Genomic DNA, 13,683 nt, shown 5'->3' on the forward strand with positions numbered 1-13,683 from the left:
AACAATGATAATGACAGGAACAATATGATGTCTGAACACTGAGACCGTAAACGACATGACACGCATAGAACGTTTTTGCAGAGAAACCACAGCACAGGAAGACAAGATTAGTGTGAGAGGGGATGCAGCACACGATACGTGATCTCCAGTGATTGCTTCAGGCTCCATAGGCCGTGTCATCGTTTCCCTTGCTCAAGTGGATAATAAATAAATTGCATCTGAAAGCGTCATACAGCACATCTACTTTGGAGAACATTATGGCTTTACGGCATGATGCACCCAAGGTGGCAACATCTTCCATCCAGTGAGGACAAAACCTGCGGTGAGTGTTATTTAGCTGCATACAGCTATTTGTCGACCAGTCCTTGAAGCCTAAGTGTATTTGTTCTATACATACTCTTGTTTGAAAATCTATTTTAAGGACAGATTTTATTGCCTCTGCATAGTCTTGTTTGTTAAAGTGCAGTGATGTCACTCCTGCCAGGCATCATGCTGCTATTAGATCACACAATGAATTTTTTGCATGCTTGCACCTACACATTTCATTATACTGTCACTTTTACAGATGCTTTTGTTTCTTTCTTGTTAGGATGCTTTAAAATTAACACTGAGAAAGCACTCTCAACAGCATATGAGGTTGAAGCTTCCTTTGTTTGAGGTCATGTCGTCATTGGCAACAGACCACACAGGAAACTGTTTGTCTTATATAAGCAAGTATAATATACTGTAACTATGAATCATTTTGATTGACACTGGCAAGAAGGTATTACTTGAACAATATGTTTATCATTCTTCTTGTAGTTTGCGCTGGTGAGTTGTTTCGAACAATTTGCACCTCATGTCGCTCAATAAGGGAGCAAAAATATTCGAAACCAGTGCAGTTCTTGGCAGTCAAACTTTAAATTCAACCAAAGATTTCTGGAAAACTACAACTGTACAGGTGCTGTTTTGTTTTTGGTTTGACTTTTATTTATTTATTTATTTTAAAGAGCAACAATAACCATAGAACCAGAAATTTAACCTGCTGCAACGTAGGAAAGGCTGCTCAGTACAATATAAGCAAAACATGAAATATCAATTGCACACACTAATATATTTACCTAACAGATCCGAACAAAAACGTTTCTTATACTGTACAAGGGACAGCTGTCTTCAAAGAGTTAGTTGTAGTTTTTACTTTATTTAAATTTAATTTAACAGTGTTTAACTTAGTTTTTGCACTCACATGACAGTAAGAAATCTGGAAAGGGGTTATATTTAACAAAAGTATGTAATGAAAATGGATCCCGCATGCCTCATTGTCAAGCATTATACAGTAATCACAAGAAACAAAATAAGAAAAATTAAGTGAATTTAAAAAAATACTGATGGTAAAAAATAAAAATAAATAATCTGAAATAATAAATAGCATAATAAAACACAATTGGTGTTCTTAAATGGAAAAAGTTTGTTAAGGTATATATTAAGGTTTACTTCTTATCGACAGAAAAACAATAAAAAAAAACGTTTCTTGTATTTTTTAAATAAAAAAAATATAACATCAATATAAAATATTTATATGAAATAAGTTAACATTTTCAAAGCACTGTATCACTAAATATAATGTTTAACTCTTAAAATATTACTATGAAAACAATAATAAATTAAAATTAAAAAAACTAAATACAAGACTTCATCATGACTGTTTAATAAAACTGCAATGATTGCCTATAACAATTACAGTTGTTATGATGGTGGCAGGAATGAATTCACTTTTGGGGACAATGAGAAATTAGACCAACTTAGAAGTCAACCAGTGTCACTGAACAAACTGCGTTTTATACATTCACAACATTGGACATGAAGAACAAGTTTTTAGAAAAAGCAGATGTATCTTAGGCTCGTAACATGAGATTTTACAGTCTTGCTTCTGTCGTTTCCTGCTAAAAGAGCAAAATATTAGCCTCATTAGAAGCTTGGTTTCTTTATTTGGACATGACAATGAGCCGCCCATTGTACAGATTCTTAGGTCTTCTTCACATACAAATCATCCACTGAGTCTCTTTTTATGTAGTGCGTGCGTCATGCAAAACATGGACAAGTGATGCTAAGGTGTTTGAGAAGTCCTTTTTTACTTCTTTTGCAGAAACGCATATCATGGAGAGGAAGGCTCATTATGGTTCCGTCCTGGACAGAAGCAAAGCCATAACTTGGCAGGGTGATTGCTATGTGGATCTTCAGTCCACTCCCTGCTCCCCATCCTCCATTACACAACCACCAGGTGAGACGCTTTACAATCCAAGATCATATCCAAGATCATATCCAAAATGATTAAGTTAATATTCTACCTAAATTAGCTCTCGACTGGGTCCAAACTCACCAAGACCATCTGCGACGATTCACGAGCGCCTCGTTCCTGGAGGGCTTGTTGCTACACTTGAGAAAAACTCACCTGCTGAGTTCCACCGAAGAGACCCGGATCAAAGAAGCAGGCCAGTTGGAGGAGCAGATCAACATGCTCATTAGCACCATCTCCGGAAAGAAAGACTCACACGGTTCTGAAGCCATCAGGGACTTCATAGAGGGCTCAGATTGTCCAGTGGCCCAGCTCATCAAGAACTATGGTAAATAAGTGTAGTTAGACTAGTAGTAGTAGTTAGATGTATCCCATCTAGTTGTTTATGATACTACTGTATATATGTACAAGTACGATAAAAGGCCATCTTCTAATAATAAGATCAGCTCAAATTACACTGTGAACTGTCTTTTGATAACTTTGCCCCTCGCTACAGTTTTTGTCACCTTTTTTCCCTGTTGCTGTTCTGTATAAAAGATACAGAACACAGCAGACAAAGTAATCCTAGCAATTTTCCAGCTTTTTCAGATGTGTGTAAGAGTATTCTGCAGTGACTTACGTACTTCTCCTGCCTTGTTATGTTGAAAGTGATTGTCAATGTCCAACAAGTACTTTAAAGGTCACACCAGAGGATTGCGCTGACGTCATTATGCAGCCGGATGCAGTTGCACCAATGTCCCCCCTTTTCCGGGTTCTGCCTAAAAGGCAAATGCGTATAAATGCCAACCTTCTCTTGTGTTGTTGTTGAGGAAAATAGTACAAGTAACAATTTCATAAAATTTGAAACAGAACTTCTTCTTAGTTGTTTCTTAGGCATTTCACCCTTAAATGTCCCATATTGTACCATTTTAACAATTTTAGATAAGTTTCATAGGTTTCACAATAGTCTGTTGGAAGTGTGCAGGTCAAACGCGGACAGTTCCATCACCGTGGCTGAGGTATCTGGGGTAGTCAAAATGCTCCCCAGTGGCAAAGCTCCGGGAGTGGACCAGTTTCACCCAGAATTTGTCAAGGTTCTGGATGTTGAGGGACACTCTTGGCTGAGACGACTCTTCACCATTGTGTGGAAGTCGGGAACAGTACCTCACATCAAGGGTGGACATCAGGGGCAGTGCCTCTGGATTGGCAGACCGGGGTGGTGGTCCCCTTTTCAAGAAGGGTGACCGGAGGCTGTGTTCCAATTATAGGGGGATCACACTCCTCAGCCTTCCTGAGAAAGTCTATTCCAGGGTGCTGGAGAGAAGGGTACGACCGTTAATCGAACCTCGGCGACAGGAGGTGCAATGTGGTTTTCGTCCTGGTTGTGGAACACTGGACCAGCTCTACACCCTTGCAAGGGTACTGGAGGGTATTTGGGAGTTTGCCCAACCGGTCTACATGTGCTCTGTGGACTTGGAAAAGGCATTCGACTGTGTCCCTCACGGTGTCCTGTGGGGGGTCCTCCGGGAGTATGGGATTAATGGCGACTACGTGCCATTCAGTCCTTGTACAACCGGAGCACGAGCCTGGTTTACATTGCCAGCAGTAAGTCAAGCCTGTTTCCGGTGAACGTTGGCCTCCGCCAAGGCTGCCCTTTGTCACCGATTCTCTTAATAATTTTCATGGCCAGAATTTCTAGGCACAGCCAAGGTGTTGAGGGAGTCCAGTTCGGGGTCCGCAGGATCTTGTCTCTGCTATTTGCAGACGATGTGGTCCTGATGGCCTCATCGGGCTGTGACCTGCAGCGTTTACTGGGACGGTTTGCATCTGAGTGTGAAGCTTCTGGGATGAGACTCAGCACCTCCAAATCTCATGGTTCTCAGTCAGAAAAGGGTGGATTGCTCCCTCCGGGTTGGGAATGAGGTCCTGCCCCAGGTGGAGGAGCTCAAGTATATCGGGGTCTTGTTCAAAAGTGAGGGAAGGTTGGAGCGTGAGGTCGATTTGGGGTCGTGGCCAAAAGAACGAGATTGCGGACACCAGCGGCTGAAATTAGTTTCCTCTGTAGGGTAGCTGGACTCACCCTAAGAGACAGGGTGAGGAGCTCGGTCATCCGGGAGGAGCTCAGAGTAGAGCCGCTGTTCCTTCACATCAAGAAGAGCCACTTGAGGCGGCTCGGGCATCTAGTCCGGATGCCTGTCGGACGCCTCCCTGGTGAGTTGTTCCGGGCATGCCCAGCCGGGAGAAGGCCCTGGGGCAGACATAGGACACGCTGGAGGTATTATGTCTCACAGCTGGCCTGGGAACGCCTTGGTGTCCTCCCGGTGGAGCTGGAGGAGGTGGCCGGGGACTGGGAAGTCTGGTCTTCCCTACTGAGACTGCTGCCCCTGCGACCCGGACCCGGATAAGCCTAGAAAATGGAATGGAATGGAATGAAAGTGCGTCGGTCAAAATCAGGCTTGATGACGAAATTTTGTTTAAAAGTGATTTTAGTAAGCCCTACTGGGAACATACCGTTTTGTGTGTCTATAGCTAATGCTAGTGAGCTGAGTTTGTCTACGCCTGCCTCCGAAGAAGAGCTTTTGTCCACTTCATCCACGTTTTAAATATACAGTGGAACCTCGGTTAGCATCCGCCCTGGTTAACATGTGATGACAAATGAAAGGAATAAATTAACATTTAAGGTTACTTTTACCTACATTGAACATATGACTTTTCCCAGAGACACGATGTGGCAGCGAGACACAACACTGACACCATCTTCCTGTTTTGTCATGAATTATTTCTTGAATTCAATAGTGTTTCTCACTTTCTTTATAAAAATGCTGCACTTGCAACTTTGTTTGGTTCCATTTTGGGTTATTGAGGTGAGAAACACGACTGAATTCTACAAATAACTCATGGCAAAACAGGAAGGTAGTGTCCGTGTGGTGTCTCGCTGCCACATCGTATCTTTGGGAACACTAATTTTTCACTCATTGTTTTTGCATTTAAATATGCATTTTAAATTGTTTACTGCATGGAACACTATAAAAACGTGTTTTGTGTTCACATTTTTGGCTTTCTGGAACAGGTGAATTAGATTTACATTATTTCTTAGAGGTAAAATGTGTTTGGTTAGCGTCTGTTCCAGTTAGAGTTGGACCTTCTGGAAGGAATTAATGATGCTAACCAAGGTTCCACTGTTCACTTTAACTCTATACTTGTCCAAAGTAATAGATGCCATATTTGACGTACTGCTTGCTAACATTACACTCACATTTTTACATCAGGATTTATTAAGAGGTGTAGCGAAGCCTGCTTTTTCACACATTCTAGACAGTTCTTTTTTACAGACCAGAGTTATCTATTTTTTTCGTACCTGACAGTTTCACTGCTTTTCACAGCTGTCCTCCATGAAGTGGTGGGTGTATACACAGTCTAGATAGGGGCAGTTCAGAGTTGGTATCATGTCCAGGAGGAAGGATGTTTTTCCTTTATGACATGAAAACCTGTACCTTCAAAAGCAACATTTTGATTGCCTCTTCTCCTTAAAAAATGGCAGAAGATTATAGATTGGTGCTCATAAATAGGCTGTAGGGAGACATATTTCCGTTAGAACATCACCAAAAAGTCACTCAAACACTGCAAACTGAAAGAATAACTTCCTTTAGATTAAAGGTAAAGCAATTTACCATGACATGATTGAGTCAAAGCGTTCTTCCTCTGTAGATTCCATGGTGAAGGACCACAAAGAGGAACTTCTGCGACGCTGTGAGCATCTCCGGGACAGAAGCCACAAACTGAACATCTCCAGAGGCTTACTTCTGGTGGATGGACTTTCTGACCTGCAGCACAAAGAGCACGACCTAACTCAGGTGGGAGCCACTCGCGGTAGGAGGAGGAATCATCTCAGAGAGCTAGGCCTCAACTCTCTCTTGGAACCCCTCACGAGGGTTAGTTTACCTCCAAGGGTCTCCCTCACGATCGGGGTAGGTGGAATCGGCAAGACCACGAGAGTCCAGCGCTTCATCCGACAGTGGATCCAAGGAGCTGTCTGTCCTGATGTGAGCTTTGTCTTACCTTTTACTTTTTCTCAACTGAACTTCTTGGAGAAGCTATCAGCGGAAAGGTTGGTTAAGATTGCCTTCCCTCATTTAAGCGACCCCAGCCTGATCCTGAGCAGCTCCTGTCGGACATTGCTTATATTTGATGGCTTGGATGATTTCCGCTGCACTTTGAATTTTTCCGATGCAGCGCCCTGTGATGACCCAAAGAAAGAAGTGCCCATTGAGGACTTGGTCACAAACATCATTCGAGGAAATCTTCTTCCAGGTGTGGCTTTATGGGTGACCTCCAGACCTACAGTGGCTTCACTCATTCCTGGAGGATTAGTGGACAGAGTGACGGAGGTACCAGGGTTTAGCCCAAAGGACATCCATGGGTTCTTAAACCATCACATCCCTGAGACGGATTTTGCGAATAAAATCTGGACACACCTGCAGAGCCATAAAAATTTGATGGTGTTTTGCTATACACCATCTTTCTGCTTCATAGTGGCTGATACTCTGAAGTATATGCTCCAAAGTGGTGAGGAGGAACACCTTCCAAGGACTTGCACCGAGCTCTATGCTCACTTTTGTGGCATGAAAACAGAATCAGGCGAGCCCCGAGGAAGGGAGCCTGTCAAAGAGACCCTCTATGGGAGCAATCGTAAACTACTGGGGAATCTTGGACGCCTCGCCTTTTATGGGCTCCTCAAATATAATTACACCTTCAGCGAGCAGGACCTTAGAGCCTACGGGATAGACCTGCTCTTGTCTCCAAATAGCCTCGTCGCTGGACTTCTTATCCGAGACGAGACAATTTTATGCACGACATACCACTTCACTCATTTAACCCTGCAGGAGTTTCTTGCGGCAACATTTTACTACGTATCATCTAAGCGAGCCATTTTTGACTTGTTCTCAGAAAGCACCATGTCCTGGCCCAAAATTGGTTTTCTGAATCACTTCAAAAGTGCCATTCAACGCTCCCAACAAGCTGCAGATGGACACCTGGATGTATTTGCACGCTTCCTCTCAGGCCTCCTGTGTCCTCTAGCGGTGAAGCCTCTCGCTGGGCTTTTAGGTAAAGTTGATGGCAGCCAGAGGGTATGGGCAGCAGGCTTTTTACACAGCCTCTTGGATGACGGCCATGCTGTTGTGTCCCATCGTGTAGTCAACTTGGTTTATTGTTTGCAAGAGATGCAACACACAGAGTTACTGCGCGCCGTGGAGGATGATTTAAGGCTTGGAAGCCTGGCGGGGAAGCTGACCCGAGCTCATTGTGTGGTACTGGGCTACCTGCTGCATGTTTCTCCTGAGTGCGGTGAACAAACAAACCTCAAAGCATCCCTGAACTACGCCACAATGAAATGTTTGCTGCCACAGCTTCTCTACTGCAGCCATCTCAGGTTAGCTCAACCACACACGGTGACGGAAGCAGCTGGTGGGCCAACAACTACTTGAAAGGACAGAATCCCTCTGTCCTATCCACATTTTTTTAATGCATCCCTGCACAGTCGTGATTCAGCAGTCACAGTTCCACAAATTAGTGGATTTTGGTCAAAATGTGTTCATATTTTTTCTCCAAAAATAGTCAGTTTTTTTCCACAGAAAACACATCTCATTCACTGTAAGTACTTTAACAATGTATAAATTTGTGATAATACAGGTCAAATATACAGCATGGGCCAAAGAAAGAGCTACCATTCCCTCACTGACTTGCCAGTTAACAATTAGTAGTAATTAGTATTAATTAGTAGTAGTAATTCTGAAGTAAAGGAGATGTCACAAGATTAGAATTTAGCCATAAATTAGCCGTACTGCTGTATAAGGCACAGGGTTCAAAGTTTAAGAAAAAAGTAGTGGCTTTTCCACCGGAATTTATGGTAAATTAAAACAAAATAGGCAGCATAAAAACAGGATTAAATCGCACAAAAACAAAAATACTAGTTGAAAAATGAATCATAAATCATAATAAATTAATAACTATTAATATCATTATGGATGTTTACTGACTGATTGACTGAGAGGCAGAGATTGTTTGCTATTCACCCCTGGTGAGCCCAGCCCGCCGTAAGCAGGCAGCGGCCGAGCACCCGTCTCATATACTTCTTTCCTCTTTTTTTTTCCCTCCCTTTTGTATGCCTGTACATATGTAGTGTATTAAAAAGAGTGGTTGGGCGTGTGAGTTGGCGGCAAGCTCAGGTTAGGGGAAGAATGCTTTTCCTTACCTTTCATTTTACATCTTTCATAACGTTTATTTTTATTTTTAGAATATACCCAGGGTGATTTAAAAAAAAAAAAAAAAGGCCCCCGTGCCGGACTCACATCATATTGCACGTTCATGCAGTCTCTTGTTGCTAGGCAGAGTATGTGAATGTTTGTAACCCAAAGCCCAAACCCAAATAGCATATGCCAGCCATGCCTATGAGGCTGTTTGAATGACAAATTCTAAACACACTGAAGAAATGACTCCAAAGACAGAATTCTAAGGAACATGACATGTCACTTGGTTTATATACAATCAAATCAAACAAATACTCTGTAGTACGTATAAAATATTTAAGTAATTTGTCTTTTGCCACGACAGGTTAGAGAGTAATCACTTCAAAGATGATGTCATGGAATTACTGGGAAGCCTCCTGAGTGCCAAAGACTGCCATATTCAGAAAATAAGGTAAGTCATTTAAAAGATGCCAGCCAAACCAATGTACTGTCTGCATCACGGACTCAATAAGTCAATTAATGGAAGTAAAATGTAACATTTAGTTTTAAAAAGGTAACCAAAGTACGTATTAGGAAAACCTTCCACAATGACATCCAGTGCAAAATATACAGTCGGGATGCTATCTGTTATATGACAGAGTTGCACTCAGAATGTAAAGTGTAAATGACATTTATTTGCAAAATGTTTGTGACCATGGGAAACTGCTTTAAAAAACTTGGTCATTCATGCAGTTCGGCCCTGGATGCGCCGGGGTTTGAACATGCGGCCACACATCCCCACCAAATGAGAATGTACAATGTACAATGTACAATTACTTTCTTTCATAGATTACTTTTCTGGAAACCGCTTTCTATCATGAAATGATGAAATAATGAACACAGTTGATTGCGGCTGGTAGAACACTCAGCAATTATCAATTGTGGTCAGCCTGATTCAAAGATCATCAGGGTGGAAGTGCAGCCATTGTTGATGAATATTTTCTTCATGGAATGTGATTCTTCTCCTCTCTGCATCAGTTTAGCAGACAATGATGTCAGCAGCAAAGGTGTCCGAGCCCTGAGTCGAGCCCTCATGGTGAACCGGACCCTAACATCCCTCAAGTGAGCTTCTATGTTGTTATTAATCGATTCCAACAGATTTCCTGACAGCCAACATTTAAGAGACCTCATTTTATGTCTTTTTTTTAAATCTTCAATCCATTTTGGCTGTGTTGAATGAATATACAGTAGGTGTTATTTTCCAGAAGATATTCATTTTTTAAATGTTAGAATGGTGCTTATGTAACCCGCCCTGATTCACACTGCCCACGCTGGGGCTCGAACACAGGACCTTCGCAATGGGAGACGAGAGCGCTGACCTTTTTAAAATTATTTTCACCAGTTATAGATTTTATAGTTTGCCATAAAGTTTTGGGGTTGGAAGCTGCAAGATTAATTTTACTTTGGAAATAAAGCTGTTTGGCTTTGCGTAATTCAGTAGTACATTTGTTTCTGTATTGATTTAATAATAATAATAATAATAATACATTATTATTATTATTATTATTATTACTATTACTATTATTGTTATTATTATTTTTTTTTGCCCATAATAATAATAATAATAATAAGCAAATACTCCTTGAAAAGTATTTTATGCAAATAATTCTAGTTTTTTATTTTAATTTGAAAAAATCTGTGAAGTTATGTAGATATACTGACCTTTAGAGGGCAACCCCCACCCCCCACCCCACCCCGCCCGCCCACCCGCCAAATATTTCAGGCTGAAGTAGTCAAATAAAATTTTAATATTAATATATTTTATAGATTTGCAGCAGATGACTGACATTTTGGCATTTGCGTACATTTAAAAAAAAATCTGACATTGCATAAAAAGTAATGCATGGAAATAAATGTTTCTGCTAATCATTGTCCCATCTCAGATAAAACATATTAATATAATATTCTAATAACATATTATTAGAATACTTTTACAAGTGTGTGACATTGCATGTGAGGATAATAGCTCCTGTTCATTTGCCTAGATGACAAATTGAAAAAATCAGTGTTTTTTCCTTGTCTTTCTGGTGTGCATGTTTCGATTGGATTTAATTTAATTCAGTCTGCGGAACAACAACATTGGTTCTAAAGGCGCCAAACTCCTGGCAGAAGCCCTCAAAATGAATCAAGTGCTGTTATCAGTCAAGTGAGTATAACCGTATTAGATTTCCTGCTCCCACAAAACAAGATGGCACCACTTGATGGAATATGTTGAATTGGTATAACCACTCATTAGCTTCCAGAACAACTCCATTGAGGAGGAAGGTGCATGGGCCCTAGCTGAAGTGCTGGAGTGTAACCGCAAATTGGCGTCACTGAGGTGAGTGCACTGTGCAACTGTATGATCTGTAAATGGTGTAGATGGTGTGTGTACTTAAAGAAAGCCGAGGCTGTAATCAGTGCCTGTTCTTCTCCTTACATGCACTTTGGTTCAGCATAAGGAAAAATGGCATTGGAGCCAACGGAGCCAAGAGGATCGCAGATGCACTGAAGGCAAACCGGACACTCACCAAACTCACGTAATCCTTCTTTATCATCGACTGTATTTTCATATAAAGTCATGTGCAGAGTTATGATAAACATTTATGAGTCTTTATTAGAATAACCACTTAAAATACTTAAAATAAACTTAAAATCTGCCTAATCTCTTTATAAGACACTCATTGAAATACATTTTCTTGCATTATATTTCCGTAAAATATAATGAGGAAGAAGCGGTATAGAAAATGGATGGATGGATAAATCAGTGAGGGCCGCACAGTGGTCTAGTCGCCAACACAGTAACAGTCTGGAGATCGGGAAGACCTGGGTTCGATTCTCCCTTGGGCATGTCTGTGTGGAGTTTGCATGTTCTCCCCGTGTGTGCGTTTTCTCCGGGTACTCCGGTTTCCTCCCACATTCCAAAAACATGCATGTTAGGTTAATTGGAGACTCTAAATTGTCCATAGGAATGAATGTGAGTGTGAATGGTTGTTTGTCTATATGTGCCCTGTGATTGGCTCATTAAGAAGATAACCTAAACAAAGAGAATAACTCACTTTGGTTAAAAAATTGTTTTCAAATACTTCTTAGTCCCATTTATGCACTGGTACTGCAGTATGACATTTTTATGACATTTTTGTGTATTTTATTGTCCGATTTGCAAGAATAATAATGTCACACTTACATTAAAGACATTACACAGGCTGTAGAAACTCATAGTGTATAACAAATGTTTCTGCAACATTATATTATTGGTGACATGCTGACAAAGGCAAACTGGCAGACGCCGTGAGCCAACTCAGTGTGCACTGAGACAGTAGGCGGGGCTTGCACACTAAGCCAAGAAGCGATGCTCATGGCGGCCTCATCTTAGGTTATCCTATAAAAGTGTCAAGCAGCTGGTGACCAAAGATTTTTGCACGGTATTGTAATTTAGCTTGTAAATTATTAGACGCCTGTGAATATTCTCATTCATCCAGGTCACTGTATTCTCTGGGTATTCAATCGATTGCAGCTGGACTGTTCAGGTTGTCTTAGAAGACGTTTCGCCTCTCATCTGAGCAAGCTTCATCAGTTCATGCTCAAAGACTAGATGGTGGGACCTACACCAGTCGGACTCGATAGGACAGCCCTATTCTCAGAGCTTTGCTTCAAGATCCAATTTATTTATCCTCTAAAGGAGGAGGCAGGTCCAGACATGAATGGTTGGCTCTTTAGTGGATCTCAAATGACGATTGTTAGGATGCAATGGATACAACTTGGGTGCTATCACCTTTGTTACAATCCCATTCAGACGTAATGGTGGCCATGGACCCACCTGAAACCAAGGTGGCTGTGCCTTGTTTATTTGTTAGAGGCTAAATGACGTGTTTTAGGAAGGGGTGAACGGGCAGCATTGTATGTGGGGAAAAAGGTGGTGTCGTAGACCCCTCCTTGTTGGTTACAGTAGCTCAATTACAGAAGAAAAAGACAAACACTCTTAAATAAAATGCAATGCAATATGATTAGGATATAACAAAATAAAAATAATATAAGATAAATAAAAATAATATAAGATAAACAAGATATGCATATTTATAAATAGTGTGTAGAATATGGTAAATACATGTAAATTTACACTTTATACAAGGGAGGGTGGACAGCAGCACAATAATGTGGTGAATGATCTTTTACAGACAGGTGCGGTATTGTAGAGCTGGATGGCGTGTGGAATGAATGAAGTCCTGTAGTGTTTACTGTGGCAACGGAACTGGAGGAGTCTGTTGGACAATGAGCTCCGCTGGCCCTCTATTGTCCGATGGAATGGGTGGGTGGGGTTGTCCATGATGGAGAGCAGTTTGTCCAGTGTCCTCCTGTCTCTCACTGTTACAAATGCTTCCAACTGAGTGCCAATAACTTGTTCGGCTTTCCGGATCATTTCGTCCATCCGATTTATGTCCTTTTTGCTGGTGCTACTCCTCCAACAAACCACAGCAAAGTACCAGGCACTGGCAACTGGCAAGATCTCCAGAATGCTTGCTGCACACATTGACGGACCTAAGCTTCCTCAGGAAGTAGAGTATACTCATGCTCTTCTTGTAGACAGCATTGCTGTTGTCCTTCCAGTCCAGTCCGCTGTTCATGTGGACTCCCAAGTACTTGTAGCGGTCCACTACTGACACTTCCCGGCCCTGAATGGTCATGGACTCCACTGGAGTCACCTTCTTCCTGATGTCTATTACCAGCTCTTTGGTCTTGTCCACATTCAGGAGCAGGTGGTTTGCGTGGGACCACGCTACAAAGTCAGCGATCACTGTCCTGTACGCCACCTCTTGTCCATCACTGATACACCCAACAGAGTCATCAGAGAACTTCTGCATGTGGCAGGACCCAGAGCTGTACTGGAAATTGAATGTTGACTTTTCAATATGCTTGTATGCTTCACTGGTCTCCATTGTGTTGCCTTTTGCTGGTTTCAGTTTCAAGTTCAGGCTGTACAGTACAGATAAATAAATAGATCTTCTCAGTTTCTCAATCATATTTCAAATCGGGGGGGCATGACAGAAAATAATTGAGAACCACTGCCATACAGCACACTTACTCGACAGGTAAACAAACGATATCAGTGGCTCATTTTGAGTGACGTCACCACCTTTGCTGTCATGTTAACCGTAATAACTG

The 13,683-nt window shown here is 41.6% G+C and overlaps 1 protein-coding gene across 2 annotated transcripts in view; it reads left to right on the forward strand.

The window, feature by feature from the left end:
• The first annotated feature begins 164 nt into the window (after positions 1-164).
• nlrc3 (NLR family, CARD domain containing 3) overlaps positions 165-13,683 on the forward strand; it is a 37,294-nt gene continuing 23,775 nt past the window's right edge. For both annotated transcript variants that reach the window (XM_054768998.1, XM_054768999.1), the window contains exons 1-9: positions 165-322; positions 2,126-2,260; positions 2,337-2,603; positions 5,963-7,685; positions 8,867-8,953; positions 9,520-9,603; positions 10,604-10,687; positions 10,778-10,861; positions 10,977-11,060. In XM_054768998.1, the coding sequence (XP_054624973.1) occupies positions 271-322; positions 2,126-2,260; positions 2,337-2,603; positions 5,963-7,685; positions 8,867-8,953; positions 9,520-9,603; positions 10,604-10,687; positions 10,778-10,861; positions 10,977-11,060 (2,600 nt within the window). In that variant the 5' untranslated portion in view covers positions 165-270. The remainder of the gene's footprint in view (positions 323-2,125; positions 2,261-2,336; positions 2,604-5,962; positions 7,686-8,866; positions 8,954-9,519; positions 9,604-10,603; positions 10,688-10,777; positions 10,862-10,976; positions 11,061-13,683) is intronic.

The sequence above is a fragment of the Dunckerocampus dactyliophorus genome, chromosome 2 (assembly GCF_027744805.1).
Source record: "Dunckerocampus dactyliophorus isolate RoL2022-P2 chromosome 2, RoL_Ddac_1.1, whole genome shotgun sequence".
Lineage (NCBI taxonomy): Eukaryota > Metazoa > Chordata > Actinopteri > Syngnathiformes > Syngnathidae > Dunckerocampus > Dunckerocampus dactyliophorus.